We start from the raw sequence: 26,436 nt of genomic DNA, 5'->3' as shown, positions 1-26,436 counted from the left end.
TCTAAATAAACGGGTGATGCGCCAGTGTGAAGCTTCATTCATTATCCAGGCTTTCCATTCATTAGACATTCATTTATTTTCCTCCTGACATATCATCAGACTTTCAACCGCTGACCATGATAACTGAAGCAGTGGCCAAAGGTTCCAGCCCCTCCCTTTGAAAAGCTGACCTGTTCTTTAAATGTTTAAAGAGCCTATTGCATCATCGGCCCTCGCCCACACATGCATGTTTGGGTGAATTCTGGGGGGATGTGTGGGGGTGGGTGTCGTGATACATCATGTGTTTAAGCAGTGGAGGGGAGGCCCGGGTTGTACGGGGTTAATGACTGGCCCTCTCTGTGGGCTGTGCCGGCGCTCGGAGAGGATAAGACTGGCGGTGCGGGGGCATCTGGAGCGCGGGGGTCACATCACTCACATCAAAGGAGGCTGGGAGTCTAGGTCAGTGTGTTAGGCCATGGTGCGGTGGAGAGAGCAGAGGGGTAGCCGGTGGGACTGGGAGCAGGATCACACAGAGTAAAGGAGGATTGAAGAGGCAGAGGGATGGGCAGAGGCAGTAAGAAATTGAGAGAAAGGAAGAGACTAGGGAGGGTAAAGTGGTGGAACAGTGCAAGGTGTGTCATATGCAACCTGCTTGTATTTGTTCATCTTCACTTTCCCAAGTCTTCTCTCTTGAAATTGGCAGTTCAGGTTCTCCAGTGCTGTGAGACCCTTTAGTCTACTCTACAATGCCAGACAGATTCAAATGATATTTGGATCCAATAAGCCTGGCAGTAGTCACACGTGGGTCTTCGGTCATGTGGTGGATTGGAAGCGAAGGGGGAAATTCATTTTTCACATAGGACAAGGTGGATCTGGACAGCATTTTCCCTTCACGAAATGAAATCTTGATTTAAAGACTGCATTTTGTGTTTTCTTGGGTTATCTTCATCTTACATTAAAACTAGTTTGATGATCTGGAATATTAAGTGTGGGAAAAATGCAAAAATAGAAGATATCAGGATGGAGGCAGATACTTTTTCACAGCACTGCACATCATGAGTAAAACTGTGGATATCAGAGTTCCCTGACAGACCCTTTTTAACACCAGACTGTGTGGATGCGTTCAGACTGTAGACAAAAGTGGCCCAAATCTTTGTATTTGGTTACAGGTCAGTCAGATCACATTTGAGTCACTTCTATATGTGGTCCAAAATAACATACAAGTCTTGAATTTTGCAAAGGAACCGGAATGGTTATGTCGCAATTCATGTAAGTTTTGTCTTTTGTCTCTGTAGATGGAAATTTGTCACAATTCTGTTCTTCCTGTGGGAGTCACTCAGTGAATAAAAACATGGAAGTGGAGTTGGTCAGTGGAAGGACGGTGAGATGTTGGACCTCTGTGCACACATGTCTGTACTAAAGTAGCAATCAATACTCCATACAAATACAGAACAAAAGAAACCCAACCCTCACCTCTTCTAATGAGCTCTGGGTGGTGACCAAAAGAATGAAATCATGCATACAAAAGGCTCAAGTGGGCATTTCTCTGTAGTGACATCTTTGATAAATGATCTATTTAGTGACATATTTAGTGATTTTCAACCTTAACTGGGTTCTGCAAAGCAATTTACAGTGTGCTTCTCGTTCATCTATTCACACAGCTGCCATGGCGGAGCTGCCATGCAAGGTGCTCGACTGCCATCAGCAGCTTAGGGTTCAAAGTCTTGCCAAAGGAAACTGTGACACATGGAGGCACTAGAGGTCGAATTACCAACCCTGGAATCATTAAACAACCCACTGTACCACCTTTGTTATTGTATCTTTTGAGCATCCGCTGCGTTAGGGACAATAACCTCTGCTTACCTCTGATTTTGGGTCAACCATTTGAACTAGTGGGGCTCCTCATAATCTTAAGCTTAAGATTATGAGTCATTCTGGTTTTGTAAAAACTCATCCCATGTACAGATGCCATGAACATGGAAATTACCTATGGAGACTAAAACAGTTTTTGTATCAGGTTCTACACCTGTTTATTTTTGCTTTAAGGTTGGGTATTTTAACATGGAGATGTATGGGAATATACTCACTCTTGGATCCAACCTCGAGTAGTGATTCAATAAAGACTGGCGACCTGTCCAGGGTGTCTCCTGCCTTCGCCCGAGTCAGCTGGGATAGGCTCCAGCTCCCCTACGATCCTAGTGAGGATAAAGCGGTGTATAGAGAATGGATGGATGGATGGATGATTTAATTCATCCATCCAGCCATTGTCTATACACCGCTTTATCCTCTGCATGATCATGGGGGGCTTGAGTCTATCCCAGCTGACTCAGGACAAAGGCAGGGGACACCCTGGACAGGTCGCCACTCTATCTCAGGGCTACACATACAAACAATCACACTCAAATTCCCACCCATGGACAATGGAGCACCCGGAGAAAACCAGTGCTGCACAGGGACAACATGCAAACTCCACACAGAAAAATCCCAGGCCCAGGCCGAAATGCGAGCAGGAGATCTTCTAGCTGTGAGACGACATTTCTTACCACGAACCACCATTGTATTTATACAGCATCAACTTTGTAATCTTGAGGCATTAAAGAAGCAAGTGAAAATTTTACAAATTTATATAAAGAAACCAAACAAATGCAAAGATAATCTTGGCCTAGGCCAAAAGCAGCATAACCAAAGGATGATTCAGGGTCACCTCAGCTAGCACAAACTATACGCTTCATCAAAATGCAAGTTTTAATTTTTAAAAGTTCTTAAAAGTAGAGATGGTGTTAGCTTTGTGAACCCAAACTGGTAGCTCGTCCTTTGCTTTAAAGTACAAGATCACAAGTAAAATTATATTTTAAAAAAATTTGGATATTTCCTTAACACATTCCTGTATTTCTTGACATGTCTAAAGGAAATTTGACTATTTTCTTAATAAACAAATTAGCTGTATAACCTGACTTACTACAATTTTCGACTTCATTATGGTGTTGAAATTAATAGAACTTTTTGATTGAACAAATGGATTCATAATTTCACGTAGAGCAACCACACAACAATCAGCAATCAGCAATGTCACAACATCACAGTGAACTATAAGCACTCAGAAGTAGCAGCATCTCTACTTGGGTAGACTCCAGAAATGCAACGATTTAAAGCCTCAACTCTGTCCAGCTGTAGCACAGTATGATTTGCTGTAAATTGCTCCAACATTAGGATTAAGACACATGCATGCTGTGCAGAAGATTTATTGGGGGTTGTAGCTCTCGAGTAGTACAAGGTAAGAAGGTTGTCTGCAGACATTTAATCCCTTGGATTATCTGATGGATTAAGGAACGGTGGAAACAATACAGTGTAATTTGTTGTTTCCAGCAGCTCAATTTAATTAATGTTTACTCATGTCCTGCAGTGTTTTCTACAGATACAAATGGTAAAGATTAAAGGCCTTGGACAAGCTCTCACAGCTGAAGGTGGGCACTGAAAATAATTAGGTCATCAAACTCCATGTCCTAGTAAAAATGATAAAAGTGTAGTTTCCCACTCTAACAAGTCAGTTTCCATATTTCCATATTAACAATCAAATTGAAAGGAATTTTTTACAAAGTGAAAGAATTAAAAAAGAAACTGTGATTTAAGAGTTAATAAACTAGGCTGGGTAATGTTGTCCGGCTATGTTTCACATGACAACAGAGGAGAAGAAGCTGTAAACAAAACTAGTCATTAGTCAACTGCTAAAAAGACCTTAAAATAGGAGAAGAAACAAACAAAACGTTGGCCATCTTCCACAGAGAATTGCCAGGAGACTGAGATTGAGCCTGGTCTCACACTAACTTCGGTCAGATTCACTAGCTTCATCAGGTCCCTTTGGCATGACATTACTTTGGTTTATGACATTACGATCTGGGTATCCTTCAGTGTCACAAGGTGCTTTAATAGATCAATAAAATTCCCTGAACTTAAGGAATAGATAACATAAGACAGCAGCCAAGTTTTCTCTAATGGTTTCTTCACTTCTTTTCAGACAATGAGATGGAACACGTGCTTAATGTTGTGCGTTTCAACTCAAACCATGATCCTCTCCTGAACTTAACCAAAACGTTTTGGTGCCTAAACTTAACCAAAAAAAGTTAAAGTTAACTAAAGAGTTACATTGAAACTGAAGTCTAAAAAAGAAAAGAAAAGAAACTGAAAAAGTACAATCCCAGACAGGACATGACTGTCAGTCCCTCCAACTCCCTTATGTTGCTCCTTAATAAGAGAAACTCTAAAATGTCTAATGATGTAGACTATCAATGTGGACGGTTCAGATGCCAAGGAAATCTTGTGTGTATTTGTGAGGCACTATTCAGCCAACAATAATTACCCATTCTTTAATGTTATGGGTTAATTCAGCCCATTTTCACCTCTAAGTTGTTTGAAACGGCTACCTTCTCTTTTCTTGCCCAAAAGTCTTTTTCTCCTCAGTTAGGGTCATGACCTTGTATACACACTGATGTTTTCTGGAATGTCTGTTCTGAATTTGTATACAGTGATTATGTTTGTGGGTCGCATGCTGTTATAATAGCACGGACACATAATAAAAACTTGCCTTTGTTGCTCTAAGTGGGTTAATTCCGTGTTCACTGTTTCCGATTGGCTCGTTAGTTTAAAAAATGCGGTTCTGTGGTGTAATGTGGGCCTTTAGTCCACCTCTGCGGTACAGACTGAAAAATCTACACAACTAAAGGTAAGATTTTGTGAATCCCTCTGACTTTTGTTGTCGTGGTACCCTGACATTGACATTGAATGAATTTCCATAAATGATGATTAATCTAAATGACTATGGCAATCTCCTGACACATTTTTCTGTGGCGTCACCAGCAGATCTTATAAATTTGTTAAATATCTGGTGTAGAAGTTCAAAGTTCTCTGATGATTAATCCCAGTGACTTTAATAACTTTTCCTCTGTCACTTTGATCTTTAAAATTGTGACTTCAAGGACATTATTTTCAACAGCAGCTATTGAAAAATTGCCATGAACTGCATGTCACGCATTAATTTTTCTGCTGAAGATGTTTTCCAATCAACTTTGGTGATCATATGATTTTTCCTCTATCAGGAAGAAATAATCCTAATAGTCTGGTTTCTGATCTAACCTAAACTAATGCCATTTCCATCAGCCTTACATACACTTGGTACTTAATGCCAATTGACCAGCGTTGAAGCAGGACATGGAAATGCAGTCCAAACCCGATGTTACAAGCTGGGAACCAAAAACACAATAAATGCTGAAAAGCAGACTGAATATATAGCAAAAGACTAAACAATAAAAAAAGGGGAACCAAATTGAATTTGGAGGCAGAACAGTGCATGAAACTAAAGCATACAGTACCTGTAATTGACAGACAATGCAAAACCATACACTGTAAAACCACTTCAGCCACCCCAGTTTTACTCAGATGAGCTGTGCATTCCTCCAATTAGTGGCAGATGCAGGTTTGGCTGAAAGGATGAGTACTGACATGAAGCATCAAGATGCATGTGGCCAAAGTCAGCTAGCTAGCTGCTCACCCCAAGCTCAGTTGTTTATATGTCTATCAGAGCACCTACTATGGCAAAGAAAAAAGAATAAATCCATGTGTGATTTTAAAATCATGTCGCAAGAATGGTTCCCAAATAAAGATTGAAGTACATCAAGCTATCAAAGCCATTATTAGCAAAGTAAACAAGAATTTGTCACTTTAACCCTCCAAAAAGACCAAAATTGAAAAAAACAAGAGGCAGCTTGTTGGACTGTTGTCTGAACTAGTACATAGCCAGTGTGCTCACAGTCTCATCGTGACAAACTAAAACTAAGTGCAACACTTGTGCACTGTCATTGTGAGCATGTCAGCATCCTGACAGTGGCTTTGTTTTCTTTTCTGGTTCAAAGCGGAGGTCTCTGGATCGATCAGTCAGCTTTCTTGACACATTGCTCCTCATCTTGCAGCATCGAAATTTGGACATTGTATACATCAGCTTCAAGAACTCCTTCCTATGTGTAAGTTAGCACAAACTTCTATGTGTATTTCCACAGAAGCACATTTTCAGCATCGGCTCTTCTCAGCAAGACTCTGAAACAAGCACCATATGTGTAGGAACACTTACCCCGATTTACAGATTTGAAAATATATGGAATTATAGAAAGTGAAAATCTCTACATTATGTTTATATACAACTGCCAAAATATCATAGGTTATATTTGTTTATCGTAATTGTTAGATTTAAACTCATTATGTGCTAATTTTTATTTGTATTTAAACAGATTAAGACAATTTGCTTCATACCACAATAAAGATACATTTCTTTAAAATGTAAGTTGTGTCGAAAGTTTACCTCATGCTTGCATAAATATATCTGGAAACAAAAACCTGAAATAATAGGATCACAATCCAGAAAGACGCTTTAATTTTTTAAATTTATTGCAGGTATTCTGTTATGTACATGTTTATTTACAAAGTCATCCATGTTTTCATGTTTTTTTGAATCTTATTTTATATTTTTGACCGCTGTATAGTAATCTCCTGTTTTCTAAATAGGTATGATTAGAAAATCCTATACAATCATAAAAAGCAGGCTATAAAAAGAAAAGAAGAAACTGGGCCATCTGTCTTTGACACATGCAGGAGCAAGCTGATTGACATAGCTGAAAAATAAATACTATTGACAACATTCTATCGACTACAAGCATTTACGAGTTAGCCTTTGTCCACATGTCCCTAAACATACACTCATTTGTACGGCGAAACCGACTTCATAATGCGTATCAAGTAAATTTTCTTTTTAAGTTTACATTCTGTGTGTTGTCCACCTGCTACTTTACACGTCTGATTGTCAGAGAAGTGCCATTTTGAGGATTAATACGAAACATCTGAGAGCACACACATTCACGGGGTACAACATGAAACTGCATGAAAGAAACAATCAGAACTTACACGAAGATACGAGTCATCCTTCAAAATGTGTTGGGCTTTTATGTCAGAAAGAGGGAGAACAATAAGAATGTTATTTCAGACGCAACAAAATCTCTGTCATTACATGAAATACTGCCATGCTGTAGTTAATCTCTACAGATCAAAAGAATGCAGATGAAAATGATCCAAAGGCACAGCAACCCCTCCTGACCCAAATATCTGTATCCTGTAGGCTATTTTCAAGTATGTGAAGAATGTGTTATGTTCTATTGTTGAAAGGAAAAATATTTGGATAATAATATATAACTTTTTCTCACTGTTATAAGTGGACTATGGCAAAGCTTTGGCAACATGACAAAGCACCATTCCTCTTTAAATATCAGGCAGAAGGATTAACATTTCAAACATGTGACCGCAGTTTTCTCAGTTTTTCTTTAAAATGTTTAAATGACGATATCTGCTGGTCTACGTGGAATAGTTCCCCTTTTATAGAATCTTTGACCATAGTGTAATTAAGCTTTAAAGTGACTGGAACACCAAGACCAAAGGCTGTATGGACACATTGTTTTTCAGACCGTCAGTAATAAATGCAATATGGATCATAACTACTACCAGGCCCTGCGACAGACTGGCGACCTGTCCAGGGTGTCCCCTGCCTTCGCCCAAGTCCGCTGAGATAGGCTCTAGCACCCCCGCGACCCAAGTGAAGGTAAAGCGTTGTATTAAGAATGGATGGATGGAACTACTACCAGTTCTACCAATGCTCTAAATAAAAACTGACATTTTTGTTAAGGCGAAGTGGGTTTTATTAGTATCTGGATCCGCACTAATGCTTTAACTGCGATTATAATTATGCCATTTTAGGACAAGGATAACATCCAAGGTTGCCATTTTGATCTGAATTTCAGGGCTTCTTTACTGGAGATTATGTTTTTGTCTCCAATCGCAGGTCTTTATACATCTTTGACTGAACAATTATAACATTTAAAGCTGCATTCATACGTTTTTGGCCGCATGGGGACAGCACAACAAGGTGACAAACTCCCATCCTGCCTCACTTTTCATCAATGTGTTAATAACCCTTTACATCACACAGATATAGAGAACCTTTACATGCATGCGGTGATGACTTAAGGTCTAATTCCCTCTTATATTCACTATTCATTGCTAATATAAAAATAGTAATTAGTGGATCGAGCTTTAAGGTCTGGTAGTCAATTTGTTTTTGTTCTTTTTATCAGTGTTGATATATTATTGTGAGCTTCATGTAACTGGATTCTGCTGCAGCGTATGTGTCACACAACAATATTTTGCTGATGACACTTTATTTATTCTGTTAATCCTGTATGAATACACCTGGGAGCAGGTAGGAGATCTGGATGTGTCAGGTCAGATTTCAGTGTGAGTGTTATGGCACAGGAGAGAAAGGTTTTACTAGGCTTTCTGGGTATGAGTAATGTTATCACAGCTTGACTTGGCTGCACCGGAGTTAAATGCTCCCTACAAACTTAATGCTAACTGTTTAAATCTTGGATCATTACCAAGGAAAATGTGGTTAAGTTTGAAAATCCTCTGATTGTTACTCTTTAAGGCAGCCTGTCCTCAAACCAAAAACGACCACATTGGTCATCTGTACACGCCCGTATTACGACCGAGTGTTACGTTTTGACTATGCGACCTCTGGCGGTTGAGTAAATATCGACACTCCGGTCTAACACTATCCCTATCCCTAACCATAACCCTAAACCCGTGCTGGGAAACTGAGGAAAAAGCCGTTTCGCGAGGGAAAAGCCGTTTCTCGAATTAAATCCCATAATGCGTTCCTTTTCCCCGTAGGGGCGCTAACGTAAATACGCTCTCATGGGCCGTATTCCGGTGCACGTTACATACAGCCGATGTGGTCGTATGAATTTGAGGACTTGTTGAAGGTCTTGACATTGCTGCACTTCTTTCATGCTTGACTGTAACACTGCTATCCCTTTACTAAGAGGGCATCTGCTTGGAAATAAATCTGATTCAAGACCTGTCCTGCTTCAGATTTTTACCGTCAGTGTTTGGAATAATGGAATTAATATTCAACTTTTGAAGTGCCCATGAACGTACTCATGCAACAGGAAACAAAATCACCCCTCTGACAGCTTTAAGAGCAAGCACCAAAGAGCCACAACAAAAGCTAACATCTGCGTATCCATTTTTAAAAGCAATTTTACAAAATAACTTCTTAACTACAAAAGCTTAAAAGAAAATGAGAAGTTGGGCTAATGTGGCAGAAGACAAATGTCCTTTTTTTTCCATTTTTTTTTTTTTTACACGAATTCGGGACATGAATACAAAACAGGAGTTTTTTACTTGTTAGAAAAAGCTGAAAATATATCTACTGGTCTCACTTGAAACACTGACATCCAAAAAAAACCAAAACAAAACACCACTGCACGAGAACACAGTCGGCCTGGGGACTGCTGGCCAAGCATCTGAAGCATTTCTGTTCTTCTGTTCAGCGTCAGTGTTCTCTGCACTTGGCAGTCTATGTGAATGTTCTGGTCCAGCTCGTCTTTATTCGTGTTTATGCTATTTGCTTATAAGTGCAGATGCTGTCACATCAAGTTAAGTGATAAGATGTCTCCTGTCCTAGTCGACACCATTCTACGAACATCCACTGTTTCCATTAAGATGAACAGCAACACATCCTCAAAAAATATAAATATAAATTCATCTAAACTGTGCCTTTATTTGGTCCTTTTATGTTTTTTTTTCCTTTTAATATATGTATATGTTGAGTGTGGAGCTCCTTTAGCTGTTCTCGCTCCACTCTGGCATGATGCTAACACTATGTACAGAGTGGTACTGGTGTGGTGATAGTGTACGTGGTATGCCGTGCGTATAGAGGTACTCGTTTCCCTGCAGGCCGGCTGTTGGCGACTGGATCCCAGCCCCGGGACTGCACTGGCGGCCCAGAGTCTGGTGGGCCATGGAGCTCTGGTACATGGCCGCGTGATGGCCGTCTCCCAGCTGCGGAGAGGCGTGACCTCCCACTCCTCCCAGTCTGGACACCAGAGACCCTGAGGTGAAGTGAGCAGAGAAGTGCTGGTAGGGCAGCCGCTCCATTGGCTGCATGGTGGTGACGGAACAACTACCGTAGGGCGAGACGCTGGCCCAAGTGTTGCAGCTGATGTCCTCCAAACTGGGAACGGGCTCGGTGCCTTGGGAAGCGCTGGCGTACATACAGGCTTGCCGCTGGCTGGATTCGCTGCGGTAGGGCCCACCGGCGAGGCTGAGGCTCTGGGCGTAGCCAACAGGCCGGTAGTAATGGTCCTCCTCACTGGATGAGCTCTCCAGATAGGCTTTCTTATAGCTGTGTTCACTGGAGTGACAGTCGTCCTCCACTGCAGGTAGAATTAGAGGTGATCGGTGTTACTCAAGGGTTTTCTTGCAATGATGTTAAATACAAGAAAATAAATGCTGTGGAATCATGTTAATAATGCAGCATTTGTTATATAACATCTAGAATTAATTATATATTCCACTCTTATACCACTAATAGTTTATTGAATACCATAAAAAATACAAAATGTAACCTACTTTACATGTCAACAATTTGTATTCAAGTATTGAGGATTCTTTTCCTTGCGATATCATGTTTCATTTTATGCAAATGTCATATATACTTTGAATTTGCACATTTTATTGCAGTTGACTTTCAAAGAACATATAGTCACCTTTAATAAAATATAGACAGATTTAGGTGTACCATTTGCAAAACATAACAAATCTGTAATTATGTGAGTGTTCTTAATCAAAATTGAAAACAACCTGTAGGTATGTACAGCAAGTTGATTATAAAAGTTCCAATCATAGTACATGCAGCTGCAATTTTTTTTTTTACAGTTAACTGAAAGCATCAGCTTGCAAAGTTAATTAACAGGAAGTGCTATAAGACTTAACCTGTCCTCTTCTTGATGCATCACAGTCTCCTATATTAAATAAGATCTATAGAAAATAAGATTTGCATAAAATCTTAATTGTATTGATTGTAGAGTTTGCATCACTGCAGAGTCTCCCACCTTTCCTCTTGATGCAGTGGTACTCTTGGCCGTGCTCATGTGGCAGCGGGTAGGAGCCCGACTGGGGCAGCATGTCCTGTGAGGTGCTCGTGACACCGTTCTCACACTGGGAGTACTGGGAGCCCAGGGTGCTCGGTGTGGCCATTCCCTGGACCTCCCCGCTGAACGGACTCTGGCTGGAGCCAACCCTCTGCCGCACTGTACTGCGAGGCACTACCGGATACTCCTTGGTGCTATGCACACACACAGACAAATCAGTTAGTAATCATCTGTAGTAAAATATCACAGTATATGCAGTACTAGAAATTGCTATCACCAGAAGACATCTATTTTAATCGTATCTGTTCTCAGAGACAGTCAACAGTGATTCACTCCCACTTAGGACACACAGAGTAACCCTCCTCTTGGGAAAACCCTTCTGTTGAAAAAGGCAGCATGTACTTCACCCCTATTAATCCAGAGGACCCATCAATACATCATTTTGCTACTTTGGCTTCTTCGATTTCAGGGATAGCTACAGTTGAAAAAGTGACCTGGTTTTGCAATAAGCTCTCCCCTTAAAAGTGTAACCAGGAGCAGACGTGCATTGCTTTCTGTGCTCGGCAGGACCGGACAAAGGCATGCGAGATTGATAGCGTGGTTTGGACTCTCACCAACTTCTATACATTTGCAAGTTTTGATAGCTGAAATGCATTGCACTCAAAACGTCGTATTATCTTGTGGCACGCACCTACTTAAAGCAACTTAATGTGTGTCTGCTACAATCAAGCGTGCAAAACTACTTGAAAGTGCAGAAATCTATTGACAGTTTGGGGATTTTTCGCTGCAGCATAAAACATGCCATTAAATCTGAAACGCTTGATCACAAAGAACTTCATTCTGTGGCTCCGAATGAGGGTCACGGGAAGGATGCAGGATTTTAACACCTTGTGGAAAAAGTCAAACAGCTTTTCCCAGTTTTGTCTGATTTGGGATTTCTTCATTTGAATAGTGGCTGCCTGAGGAGGGCGGTGGAGGGGAGCAGGGGGGTGTTTCAAAACCAGATTTTCTCCTTTGAAAAAGTGTTTTCCACGCAGTATGGACTCATGCTCAATCCCTCATCTGGACTGAATAATAGAGGGAGAGGGAGAGCAATGTGGTCGTGTACTGCCTTGGCTGGCTGACCAAGCGATACCACCACTTCAACACAAATGCATGTACACACACGCACGCACACACACATATGCAGCAGACGTATAAGCATTTGGAACATCCTGGTAGAAAAAGCTCTGTGGAAGAGAGATGTTTCAGTCATGTTTCAGAGGTTCTGCCAGATCAGCCATAAAAGTCTTCAGCATGAAAACTGGCTGGCGCTCAAGAGCTACACTTACATCACTGAAAATAACACTCACTGAAAATAACACTCATGACTGGGTGATTGAAGGATTAAAGTGGAGCTTGTTAAGTGACAGTGTGACCAGGATGTCGGTAATCCCTGCCTAATTGAGGTAACATTTATCTACTCATTTGACATCATTCAGCATGTGTCATTATTTCCATACATCAGAGCTCATGATCGATTTAAGATTATGAAGGTTATTTTAGAAGCTTTTTTTCTGCGGCTACCTTTGCATTCTGGACATCCGGTGCAGTTCCATATCGTCGCTTCCACGGAAACCCTTTGCAAACGGGTTGTTCTCAATCTTAAGTTGGGTTATCTGAAAAGCAAACACACTTGGTGTTCGTCAAATGCATCGTACAGAAGAATTAAAGTAAAATCAACACACATGCATCAATATTTAATCCATAAATAGCAGCTTTTTAACAAAAAATTTCAATATGTGCTAGACTCTAACAAGACAAGTTTTCTGCAAATTGAGGCTCATCTGCTGACAATGTTACATCTTTTTGTTGAATTGAGACTTTAAATATTTTCGGACATGTCTAACTGCTTGCACAAGAGAGTGAAGTCACAGATCATATTTCCAGAAACCTAAGATGCTTTTAGAGAGTTTCAGTTCAGCAGTTCAATAAAAGCATGTCTCAATAAGTCATATTTTTCATTGTGTAATTTATAATGTTACACTAGATGAAGTCTGGCTTAGCAGATAGTTGGCGCGTGCGTGACAGATGATAATGCTGTGACTTATGACTTTATGTTTTCGTCTTTGTCGATGCAAAACAAAGCATGTGCAGAGTTTCTTTGGAGAACCACCCCAAAACAGTAAGCTAATCCCAACGAGGTTAAACACAATCCAGGGATATCCCTCTCATGAGCCGCGGTTTCTGGCAGGTAATTAGTTGGCAGCTCTCCTGTGCTTCCAGCTTTCTGACAAGACTGGAGGTTTGTCTGCACGCTGGCTGACACTTTCACCAAACCTTGTAAAATCTCTCATGTGACACTTTGCTCGCTTCTTGTTAATACACGCCGCCTGGCAGATCATTTAGAAATTGTTTCATCATCTTTAAAAGTTTGGACTAAAAAGGTTCAGAGTCTATCGCACCCGTTTTAACCTCTGCAGGTGTTCCTAAAACACAGCTAGACAATTAATTACCACCTCAAAGGAGAGAATATGCAGAGGTTTTATTATTTATGTTGCAAAATACAAGCAAGTTCTTGATTTGGCTATGAGGATGGGAATAATGAGAGTAAAGAATTTTAGTATGTTGCAACAATTGGGTAACATTTATTCTACACTTCAAAGACTGTGGCTTTACTAGCTTGTGTGTCCAAACTGTGCTCATTAAAATAACCGAGGCCTACATAAACATATTTCCAGATACTTTGGGGTATTTTAGTAAAAAAACAAAAAGGAGCAATAAATATAACTTAAACTATAGAGTCGCTGGCCTGCATTCATCTTTCCAAAATTCACAAGAAACATTCAGAAAAGAGTTTGGAAAAATGTTTTAATTGCAGCCACGGCAGGAAAAGACTAGAAACCAGAGACTTCGAGCATTTCATTAGCTGAGAGTCTAACAGGTGAATTGGACACATGCCTGCAGCACATATTGCTTTGGCAGATGTCAGACTGTTTGATTAGACAGTTGTGGTAAAGCGCCTGGAAATCAGAAATGCTTGTTTTTCTGCAGGTCTGGAAAGCCCCAATAATTAGCCCGAGGTTACGATCTCAGCCCCCAGTAACATGTTTGAAAATAATGAATGGTTTCTACAGAATGTTGGTCATTTGTGCTTCCTGTTCCCAGAAGCGCGGAGACTTCGGATTGGCTGCGGGGACATTATGAGCTTTCGCCCCTTTTCTCCCATATTCCCCAAACTAAGAACATATAGGCCTACATGGGCAAATGATGTTAAACAGACGTTGTTTACAGATATGTGTATTCCCAAGATTTTTTTTCCTTCCCAGAAATTTGGACTGAGTAAATACTGACTTTTTATTCCTGCTTCTTTCTCCAAGTCTAAACATTCAAATCCAGCTGAATGTTATAAACAACTGAGAGGCTGTGCGGCCTCGAGAAAACACAGATTCTTTTAGCTCTAATTTAATGTTATGAAGCTGCTATTTTCTACATTGTTAATTTGTGAAGAATAGGGAACTTTTCGGTTTTTTAACAACGAAAATAGCGATGACATCCTAAGTATTTTAATTTACCATCATTAACATAACTAAAATTACGTCTTAAATTGACAACATTAAAATAAAACGAAAAAAATGTTATTAAAGTGAAACTTATATAGCAATTTATGTAAAATACGCGTTTTTTTTCTCTCCCCTTTTTTTGACGTAAAATGAATTAAATCCTCTAAACAAACGCAGGGCGGTTTGGAACGTGCAGTTGTATTGTGCGTAATGCGCATTTATCCAAATTACGCATTTACGCACAGCTTAATTTAATAAATGAAGCACATATAAATAAAGTAGATATAAAATATGAGTTAGTTAATGAAAGAAAACTGAATGAATATTGCCAAAACTACATAAAAGTGGATTTAAAATAAACCACACAAATAAATATTTGGGAAAAAAATGCAAATCAAGCTTGGTTACTTTAGTATATGTTCATATTATTATTATTATTATTAATAATATATTTATTTATTGTTTTTCTAAAGTACGTTTCTGAGACACTAGGAAAAGTCATGTCGGAGGTTTATCCGGTTTATCTGCAGCTCGACTCACTCTACAAAGTGCTGCTCGTCTGTAACTCGGAAAAAGTCGCTTGAGGTCAGACGTCGTCTAGTCGGGGAGGCTATCTGAAGCTTTTCCCTCGTCTGTCAGTGGCTCAACGTGATAGCAGCGATTTTCAGCCGACAGTGACAAGACTTTACTCGAAGCTCACAGAGCAGCGCGCCTTTCATTTTCTCCCCTTCAATCTCACTTTGCGGCACAGAGCTGCGCAAAAAAAAAAAAAAAAAAAAAAAAAAAACTGGCAGAAATCAGCTGCAGCTTTTCACGTGTGAAATGCTGCACTATTTATTTTAGTAAATAGCCTAAGATAGAATATATACCTTTCCATAATTCTGCAACTGCACTGGCATTGTTTTGAAAGCGCACCAGTCTATATGGTTCTACTTCTTTTCCTTGTTTGAAACACTGTAAAAATTAAACCACCTCATAAAATGCGCCGTGAATTTTCAACTTGCCTATTCACTCTGTCACAAACGGCAATAAAAGAAACAAACAAACAAAATACAAAAGTGGCACAAGGATTTTACCTTGTGGTTCTGGTAGGAAGTAACCGCAATGAAGGCTGTCTCCGGGAAGACGTGAGTGCAGAAGGCCGTGTTTTTGGAGCCGAAGCCGTTGTTCTCATCCGCTTTGACTATGTGGATCCTCGGCTGGTACTTGTGCATCGAGTTTAGGATGATCTAGAATAAAGAGCCAGGAGGGTCAAATGCCTTACAGATACACAACATTACAACAAAGCGAACAAACAAAATGTAATTAAACACTTAAAAGGTGAAGTTGCTTTAAGAAAGTTTTGGAGAAGTTTGGAGCAATTTGAAAAGAAAATGTAAAAACTATTTAACAAATGTCCTTAGATTCCCTTAAACATAATAAACCATTACTATATATTTGATGCTTTTTATTTATTTATTTTAAAAAAAATATGACTCCTGATTTACTTGGTTTTTTAGACATGTTAGTGCTTATAAATGTCATGCCAGTCTAGGGTCACAATGCTGACCATTTTTGCGACAAATTTCAGGTTTATCATTTGATAAAAATAAATGTAAAAGTTGCATTTATTTGCAACTTCTTTATTTTCATCAGATCCATTTACATTTAGAGTCACATCTCTAGATAAGACATGGGTGTGCATAATGTTGACAGACTTAAGGAAGACAAAACCAAATATAGAAACTCTGGAAACTTCACTGGTTTAATATTTTTTGAATTAATTCACTCACTGAAGGGAAAAAAAGACTTGGAAGTTGCTTGAGTTCAGTTTATAAAATCTATTAATCTCACAGAACCTCAAAGGATCAAATTAAGCTGAGCTATACTTTCTTTGGACAAATTACTTGTTCGACCAAAAGGTAAAAACTTTTATTGCACTGCAAAATGTAATGAAAGTTTTATTGCTTTTATAAATATTTTAAACATACCAGGGCCATGTGCTTTCTTATTTTGTTTTTTTATTGAAGGCCTACTCATTTTCTCACTTAAATGAAATGAACATCTGACTAGTTAAAGCTTACCGATGTAAAATCTGTTATTGTTTCTGAGCAGAGGATGAGCTCACAGTTATTGCAGCGCGGTTTCCATGGCAGCAAGCACACAGAGAAGATGCAGCGATAGGTCGGTATAATCATGTCCTCTCTCTAACCCGACTAACCCAGTTTGAGCTAAGTGATGACCAGTAGCAGTGGCTCGCTTGGCGACAGCAGGACGCAGCCCACACAGCTGAACTTGAGCCTTGGACTTCTCTTTTGAGGCCCTCTCATCCGTGGATCTTAAGTCTAATTGCTTTGATGGATCAGGGAGTCGTGAGCTTGAACAAACCTAAGAGCTCTTTATTCATCACATCCATTTACATTTAAAGATTTAAAAATAGGGCCTTTATTATTTTTTGCACCACTCATAACTCTCCCTTCCTTTCTTGTTGCCCCCACCCACCCCCACCTTCCTGCCCCAGAGGCATTAGTCCTATCCGTTATCTCAAGGATTGTTTTTGTACCTGCCTTTCACTGCCAGCCTGAGAGGAGACAAGGGGCTGCCCTCACCTCCAGCACCTGTGGGGGCATCCTGCGGTATTATACGACCCGGAGTCTTTTCTCAGAGCCGAGTGAACCATGGAGGCCCACATAGATAACACAATAGTCCTTTATTACTGATTCCCAGCAGAACTTGATCTAATTTCATGGTGCAATAGGTTTTTGCAATAGCAAATGCATGGGTAGAAATGTATTTTAGCTGCATGCCACGCACAGTCTAGATGCAAATGATTTATTTTTTCCAAATTATTGACCCCTTGTAGAAAATATTAGTCTGTTGAGTATCCATTCTTTTTTTCCCCAACAAATGTAAAAATGTTCTTTCATTATTAAGTAGAAATGTATTTAAGCAGCCTGTCATGCTCATTCTAGATGCAAGTGACTTTTTAAATGTAGGTTATTGACTCTTTTCCAGAAAATATCAGTCAAGATTTGTTGAGTATCACTTCCTTTTTCCAATAAATGTAAGAATTTTCTTACATTATTAGGTAGAAATGTATTTTAGCTGCCTGCCATGCTCATTCTCGATGCAAGTGATTTAAAAAAAAAAAATCAAGTCAGTAAGTCACTGACCCTTTGTAGAAAATATCAGTTAATATCTGGGGAGTACCACTTCCTTTTTTCTAATAAATGCAAGAATTTTCATTTTTATATTAGCAGGTAAACATGTATTAAAGCTGCCTGTCATGCACATTCTAGATGCAAATAATTTTTTTTATATAGGTTATTGCTCCTTTTTTTTTATTATTATTATTTTTTTAGAAAATATCAGTCAAGATCTTTTAAGTATCCCTTTCCTTTTTTCCAGTAAATGTAACTTTTCAAATTTACATTATTTTGTTCCTGTATTGTAAAGTTACATCAATCTTTAGATGAAAAAAAAAAATCTGCATTTTGTGTTTGGATTGTCTATAAAAAGCGTCTCAAAACTTTGTGAACACAGCGCAGAGAAAAAGTAGGTTCACCATTTTCTCATGCATTCATTCATTCACTACTGGCTTATTTGTTGGTCTGCAGAGTAAAATCCAAAGACTGGGGCAAACCACAACAACAAATCAATCAATGCAGACATGTCATTTATCACCCTGCATGGTTTTAGAAGCTAAAAATGTCTCCCCACCAAGACATATTAGAAGGTGCAGGATGTATCTTAATGAAGATTTCACCCTGGAAAATAGTACGGTCCACTAGCTGCGGGTTCCCAAAGTCCAGTATGTGTGCTAGTAGGGGGGTTGCTGTGGTGGGGGTACATAGCTGCAGACCACCCACTGGGAGCCCAGCACACGCCTCGTCTCCGTGGCCCAGTCGCTGCCCTGCCTGGTTCCCTGTATCTCTGTTCTCTCCCCTCCTCACCCTCCACCAGCCGCTCTGGATGATAGTATTTAATGATAGTGAGGGATCACTTTGGGTCTCGCGCCGCTGCCCTTTGCTTTCAAGTTCCACCACATCAGAGAGTTTCCCCGAGCCCCGGGATTAGCAGGCTTTGTACACCACCATCTATTGCTCATCGCACACTGCCAGTCAAATATAAACAGTGCGATCCTCACACTCCACCCTCCCGGCCCAAACATGTGTGGGAAGACTGGGAGAGGAGTGCAGGAGCGAACTGGAGGAGGGAGATGAATAACACTGAGGAATATTCTAGGAGCTGAGAGAGATCAAAGCGAAAAAACTACAGCCTGGTATAAAAGCTAAGACAAAAACTAACTGTATTTATGTATTAAGATCAATTTGGATACTGGATTCTATAACAATGAAACCAACTGATGTGTTCTGCAGTACTTTACTGTTTACAGTGGATGTAAATATGAAACAGTGACAAATTACAATGTAAATGTATAGGTAGTGCTGTATTTGAATGTTTTCTGCAGTAAAAGTTCAGGTATTTGAAGAAAAAATGCTTACTGTGATCTATTATTGTATGAGATTAATACAAAACTACTGGATTACTGTAACCGATGCAGTGAGTGAGCTACATTTAATGTTGCAGATGGTCAACGTGAAGCTAATTTAAACTATGTTTTTTGCTGTTGGTAGTTTATTTGATGATTTAAGAGATTTAGCACATATAAGTGGCTTATGTAAGTAAAAACTTCCAGTATAAAGTGGAATAAAATGCACAAAGCTCAGATTAGCATATGTAGTAAGCTACTTTGCATGACAACAGTAAGATTATTATGAACACGGGCATGTTTACAATGTTTAAAACCGCATATGAAACACATTAACTAGCTACATTTTAATGAACTACAATGCAGCTGGTATTGAAATAAACTATAAAGTTAAATAGAACTTAACCTTAAGATGATCAGTGTACAAAATAATAGAAAGAACTGACTATGATTAATTGTCTGTATGCAGCCCATTATATAGGTAATCCAGGTATTCTTTTGTCCATATCAGCTCAGTCTTTCTACTTTTAAAATACTATAAAATAAAAAGAGAACAACCAAATGATGTTATTCATAGCTATGTCAATGTCACTTTGAAGTTAGTTTTCAGATGTATAGTTGTACTGAAGCCTGGTGTGATAAGAGTAATTTGGATTTAAAAACAAACAAAGCTACCCAGTTAACTGTGTACAAACACACAAAGCTGAATCTCTCCCCGTTTCCTGTTGGGCTCCTTTACAAGAGTCCTGAGCTGCTCAGCCCCGCTCAGGCCGCTGACGTGGATCTAATTTAGCAGACATTTCTTTAGGCCCGTCCTGAACTGGTCTAATCTACATCAGCAATATGTTTTGGTCTCATGTCTCGCTGCTAGTAATTATAAATCATCTACAAGTTATTTCAAACAGCTGGACCAACAAGCTGATGGAGTAGATTTTCTGGCCAGCCACCAGCGTTTCATTTATGAATCCCCTGGTGCTGTCTCTGAGCACGAAAGAGGGTGAGCCAGGAACCACTGCAACCAATCAAAAACGCACTTTAACCCAAAAACTTACAATGCTGTTCACATTCCGACCGAGCTCCGGTTTCTTTTCGCCAGCTGGGCTTTGGCAAGTCAACAGTCCCTATAGGTGCCATGTGTATGGGCAGCAGGAGAAACACTACATATGCATTTTTGTTTGGGTAGCTGTGAAAAAGCTAAAGAACTTCACTGTCAAACTGGAAAAGTGGTTGTAGAATAAAACATAGCTCACTGTTGAATAACTGCTAACATGAAATCAATGTGGAAATGACTGGAGTCCATTCAATATTAATTAATATGACAAAGGACTAAGTTTTAAAAGTTACATTTCTTCTTCTTAACAACATATTTACAAAAAACATTCTATTTTTATGATTCCTAGCTACAGATTTGAACCTCTAATAAACTTTACCTGGATCTATTTAAGATTTTTGACTCTATTCAGTGTGTTTTTCATGCAATTGAACTGTTTTCCCTAAAACCAGATGGCCTGTTAGTGAGGAAAGCTAATTGTGTGACTATTCCGTTTCTACAACAAGACATCTAATTAGACCTCAGTGTGCCCATCAACTGGAAATTATATGAAAACCTGCCGCCAACAGGCCCATTTGTTGATGAAGTAAGTGATGTTTATGTTTTTCTGTTTTGGGGTAAAACAGGAATCACAAAAGCCCGGGGCCAGATACTGAGCGCAGAATAATGAGGAATTAAAGCTCGGAAATGGGTACCATACAGTCCCTCACTGGTGAGGAGGGGTGAGGGTGGTGCGACTGCCTTTTTGCTTTTTGCTAAAAAAGTGCCCAACTGCTCCCCTCTAATGCACGCTCACTTCCAGGAGGTCTCCAACCATAATGCACCTAGGGGGTGCTATAATAAACCTGGGCGACAAAAAGCACCAAAGAGGTTCCAGGAGGACACTTTTAGAACAAACATGTTACATATTCCACTTTTAAATCATAGAGTAAAGCGAAACATATTCTGAAGTTCTCCTTGAACATCACAGAGACTCATCAGAACATTTCTCTATTCACTGAGTTCAGTGTGAAAGTTGAAGGATTCTAAGCAGAAAATGACACATTTAGGCCACCTCTGAATGCAAGTTTCCTTTATCAAACCATTTATTGTATTTCCCCTGAACAAAAGTATATATTAGACAGGGTCTCTTTCTGTTTCTTGTTTTTCAAAAGGATATTCTGCACATTTTATTCTGTTATTGTTTCTGCAGCTAATCCAATATTCTGACTCTTTAAAAAAAAATACAAAATTTAATTGGAGTACCAGAATGAATGGCTACATTTTAAAATTTTGCTGAGATGGGCATATTTTTTTTCTGGTATTTTAAGATAAATAATTACAATTGTCTAACAGTAAAAAGCAAAATGTATGATATTTTCTTTTACTTTAATTAAAATGAAACCATTTTGCTGTAGTTTCCCCCCTTTGCAACCTTTAGGACAATTAACTTCAGAGAAACTCTCACAAGAATTTTGAATAGTATCTCAAAAAATGAAAAAAATACGTAAAGACAAAAATAGGAAACAGCACAAGATCAAAACAAAAATGGAGCAAAGAATAGAAGCAAAATAGCTTCTGGAATTTTATTAGAATTTCAGCACAGCATACACTACACTGTTTTTATGTTGAAGGGAACTTTAAAGCACAACTGTGACTTCATGAAGTTTGTGGGGCCTGAAAGAGTGAGTGAAAGTTTGTTCAGTTTTAAAGTGAATTTAACAGATCCCGTCTTAAAGGGGCCTATATGGAAAACAGTGTTTTTACAAGCAAGTGGGAGGAGGCAGCGGTATGTTTCTCTGTTTTTCTTTTTCCTTCTTTTGTCTTTAAAAAATTAACTCTCAGAAAAAAATGCTTTGACCAATTAAAATCAGTGTGGCCAAAGAGTCTCAATAGTGAGACTTACAATGAAATGCACTTCTAAAAAAAATCTCAAAATAATAAGAATAATAATGTCACTATATTTTTCGTTTTAAATTCTGCTCTGTGACTCTAATTGTTCTACAAATGCACAACAAGTTTTGAAGTGAAAACGAGGAAAACAGTCATCAGGCAAGGCTCAGGTTTGAAAACTCACGTTTGACAGTTTGATAAAATGACCTACAGATGAGTCAAAGCAGACAGTTTGGACTAAAACCGCGTCCAACTCTGAGCAGCACACCAGGACTGAATAAATCCCCCCGCATTGGAATCAGTGTAACACCAGTTTTCTGCAGCATTCACACACACACAGCCGTGTGTTTAGATAGTATATATGATGGGCCTAGGCACCTACGTGTCCGAACGGGTCCAGGTGGTTGTTGGTCAGTTTCAGCTTCTGGAAGGAGACCAGCTGCCTCATCCAGTGCGCCCCGGTGGCCGGGGAGTCCGGGTGCACGTAGAGCCTCCCGGGCATGGCGGGCTCAGCCTTCCCGGTCACAGACCTGACACACAGCGACACAGTCACACTGTTACACTGCGCACTGACACCCAGAAGCCGCAGCTGTACGCGCTGGTTTAGAGAAAGACGTTGACTGTGTACGCAAAATTATACACACAACTCACTATGGAGGCCACAATATTGCAATTTAGAAAAGGCAGATGGACATTTAAACTAAATTAAACTTTTAAAACTGAAATCTAAGACGTCAAACTGCTTCCAACCACTGAAGCTTTCAGTTAATTATGCTGCACAATTTCTATTCTCAAGTTTTATTTAAACCTCTCGGCCATGGATGTTTACCTTGTTTTCGAAACTCGGCTTGTAATTAACTAGATAAATGAAGCACCATCCTGCAATAAACTTTAAAGCTGGGTTTGAATCGTCATTAGGCCCGGTAAACATTGTTTTCCCATCACTGTTACACCGGGGAAGGAATTACTTCCAGGACATGCTTTGGGCAGGCCATTATCTGCAGCATCGCATGTGATTATCCTCTTTAAGTATCTCCTCATTTAAAGGCACTGACCCAAACAAGACATTCCTGTCCACAGTCGGAGAGCGACATGACACTAAACAAATAACGTTTATACCCTGATGTGAGGGACAGATTAGTGCACATGCAGGCTGGTACAGACATAGGAAAAGTCATCAACATCCATTCAACAACGAACAAAATAATAAAAAAAAATCAGCAGAAACATTTCTCCCTGTTGACTGCATTTCTTGGCTAGCATTAGAAAACACACAGTTCATAATTCTCGGAGAAATAATACAGTCACTTCCGATTCTCGTCCATCAGAACAATCTAAAATTTCCTGCTGGGGTTAAGTCCAGAGAGAGAAGCTGCGACCACCCCAAAAAACAATCCCTTCCATGTTTCGTCTGTGCGTAAAAATGCGCGTAAAAATGACAGAAATACAACTTCCTGCATGCAAGGTGCTTTGGAAGGAGTTTTTTGTGTTGTATTATACGTACCATTTATTGTCGGCGAATTTGTATCGATGGTCGTCCGCGGGAACAACATCCATCAGGAGAATATATTTAGTTTTGGGGTTTAATCCTGTGACCTTCACTTTGAAGCTGGGGAACATTCTCCTATAAAGGACAAACAGCGGCGTTACTGTCAAAGTGAGGTGGGAAAGTGAACTACACACCCACACACAAAAGCAAAAATAGAGGGAGGTGTGTTTTCATGGGGTTTTTTTCTGTTGAAGAAATCTTTAAAATTCACATCCAAGCTTGGCCTTTTTCAAACCTGCAACTGGTGCGCAGACGCTCTGTAAACGCACCTATGACTGAAATTTATTTAAAGAACACAGCTCATGGCGTTCACTTTTAATGATTCCAGTTTGCACATTAAACTAAACGAAATTATAATACATACAGTGAGCTCACGTGGGATGATTTCAAATATATAAATGACTTTATTTGCTTTGGAGAGGAAAATCTTACTTTCAGGGCAGGGCGCTGGGTCTGAGAGGGACCATATAAAACGTTTTTCACTGTGTGCCAGATTTTTTTTTTTCCCCCTGCAAGATCCGTTTAGTAAATCATTCGGATATTTGGTAGCTGACACACACACACACACACACACACACACACACACACACACACACACACACACACACACACACACACACACACACACACACACACACACACACACACACACACACACACACACACACACACACACACACACACACACACACACACACACACACACACACACACACAGTGAGTACGTCTCAAGAAGTCTCAGGAGTCAGAGGGAAGGGCAGAGGACGAAGAGGGACGCTGTGTTATATCAATTCTCGCCAAAAACAGGAGTGAAATGACTGACGGGGATATAATGGAGACTTTCTGCAGCTGTGAGAAAACAACTGAGCGCACGGTGAAACGTAGCCATGTTGAATTACAAATATTCATAATTTATAATGCACATGTGAGCTGCGGGACATCTGATGTGGAGAGACGTCGTGCGTATTTTTCACACTCATCCAGTGTGCGCTGTTTTGACTGGATGCAGTCTGAGGGCATCTGTGGATGTGACACACTCCCAGTCGCTGAACAACATGTTGCTGCACAAGTGTTGGATAACAAGAAGCGTCTGCATTAAATTATTAAACACACATCTACAGCAGATAGGGGAAAAGCGGCGCAAATTGCCGAACATGTGCTGCAAAAAGGTGCTTATTTAACCGAATATAGAGAAGATTCAGCAACATTTGACACCAGTACGTAGGTTTACTCTGTCTGACTGATTGGTCGGTAGTATTGCATTTCCCAACAAGGCCACCCAGACTAAACTGTAGGCTAGGCCATACAGTGGTGGCGTCGCAGAGAGCTAAAGCGTCCACCAGATGCTCTGTGTTTTCTCTGTGGTTCCTCGCAGTGTATATTTCCAAATCCCCATGCAAAAAGAAAGATTCCAATCCGGCCTGCAGTCTGCATTTTTACAACTCACAAACTGGCTTCGACAAAAGTAGCTTAAACTAACTTTCTTACGCACCTCGTCCTGCTCAGTGCTTTGGAGGAATAATAGCTACATGTTTGTATAAATGCTCTTACCGTCCGGCTTTGGTTATGATCATCTCGGTTCCCACCTCATGAAACTTCGTCCATAGTTCCCTTTCGTGCAGGTACACTTTTATGCCCTCCATTCCCTTCGAAACAAAAACATTTTAGTGCTCAGTGGTGCACATTTCTACGCAGAGTTGTCATGCACTGGTCCACAAAAGGCCTTCTGAGTTCAGCTGGTTGGAGCAACTATCTGTCCAAAGATGAATTCAAAAACGCTAGAGCATGAAATAAGAACAATAATTCAAGTTTTAATAACACGAAAAAACTCTGAAATACTGAGCTGTTGCACATTTAGAAATAATACGGAGATTTAATGACATATTAATGCTTGTAATGTTTTATTTCTGATGTTGGGTGTGAGTTGTCATAAAGCCGTTTGGGCCTTGAAAACGTTTAAACTACAATTATAAGGTAACATCAGTGTGACGATTAAACTTAACTCCTACATAATTTAACAATATTAAATGCATAAATATCGTGATATTTATTCATGCTATCACTGCAAGAAATTGCAAAATAACTTTGAAAATTTTCTAAAGTTGTGTCGCTTCTCAGATAAATTTTCTCAAGTCAGTTGCGCACTGTGGCAAAAAAGACGTCCATCAGCCCAAGATAAAAGTTAGATCTGCATAGAAATACACTTTGGAATAAGTCTGATTAGTAGCATTATTCAACTTAATCTGAAGACATTTTAACTCTCCTTGCTTATTTTAAACAGCCCAATCAACAGCGTGCTACATATTCGGCTAAATATGTCCGTTTTTTTCCACACTGAACGTGACACGTTGAACGTGACCCCAGAAGTTGGGCGGCTTGCAGCCTGCAGCAGTGAGAGTGAGGCCTGCACAAGGACACTGACCTGCTGAATGTAAGTTGTCTGTGATGATGGGGATTTGCTTGAAGTCCCGTTCTGTTTCTCTGATTTATTATCGCTCTGTAATTCCCTTGAATCCGAGCCACCTGGAGAGTTCTGGAGGACAAAAGTCTCCTCTTGGTCCGCCATGACCGGAGCTCAGAGAAGTTAGCGCCCCAGCTGGAAGACGAAACACACAGATGTCAGTGTGGAGCTTCTTGTGAACAAAACCGGAGAGATGACTAAATAATATAAACAGACAGATGCAAGGAAAGTTCGGTGGTATTACGTGAGAACATTTGCAGAAGTCTCGGTGCCAATTATACGATTTTACGCTGCAGCTCAGAAACATCAAAGTAAAAACTTTCAAACATAACAAACTGGACTTAAACTAATTTGTTAAAACCAAAATTTTGCATGATGTTTGTCACAAGTACAGCCTATTTAAATCCACGAAGATCCCATATTGTCCTACTTAGAGTCAAAGGCAGAATACAGAATCTACAACATTTTGAGAATAATGCTGCAG

The 26,436-nt window shown here is 39.8% G+C and overlaps 1 protein-coding gene across 2 annotated transcripts; it reads right to left on the bottom strand.

Moving 5' to 3' along the window:
• Positions 1-9,696: 9,696 nt before the first annotated feature.
• tbx5a (T-box transcription factor 5a) lies at positions 9,697-26,057 on the bottom strand. Of its 2 annotated transcripts, none has more exons than XM_051938679.1 (8): positions 25,908-26,057; positions 25,043-25,137; positions 23,447-23,566; positions 22,325-22,472; positions 15,625-15,777; positions 12,573-12,664; positions 10,968-11,200; positions 9,697-10,289 (listed from the first exon to the last, which is right to left on the bottom strand). In XM_051938679.1, the coding sequence occupies exons 1-8, from the start codon at positions 26,055-26,057 to the stop codon at positions 9,697-9,699; spliced, it is 1,584 nt and encodes a 527-aa protein (XP_051794639.1). The 2 variants fall into 2 exon arrangements, with proteins under 2 accessions (XP_051794639.1, XP_022070816.1); XM_022215124.2 differs by having other exon boundaries at positions 25,914-26,057.
• Positions 26,058-26,436: the final 379 nt, after the last annotated feature.

This window comes from Acanthochromis polyacanthus, chromosome 18 (genome assembly GCF_021347895.1).
Source record: "Acanthochromis polyacanthus isolate Apoly-LR-REF ecotype Palm Island chromosome 18, KAUST_Apoly_ChrSc, whole genome shotgun sequence".
Lineage (NCBI taxonomy): Eukaryota > Metazoa > Chordata > Actinopteri > Pomacentridae > Acanthochromis > Acanthochromis polyacanthus.
The sequence above is the reverse complement of the archived record's forward strand: the minus strand, read 5'-3'. Positions and strand labels throughout refer to the sequence as shown.

Bases quoted from the DNA above. Each gene is read 5' to 3' on its own strand.
- tbx5a (XM_051938679.1), bottom strand. From the start codon at position 26,057: ATGGCGGACCAAGAGGAGACTTTTGTCCTCCAGAACTCTCCAGGTGGC. The intron at 25,138-25,907 runs GTCCTTGTGCAG...TTTGTTTCGAAG, and splicing joins CTTACATTCAGCAGGTCAGT to GGAATGGAGGGCATAAAAGT. The intron at 22,473-23,446 runs GTACGTATAATA...GCTGTGTGTCAG, and splicing joins AAATTCGCCGACAATAAATG to GTCTGTGACCGGGAAGGCTG.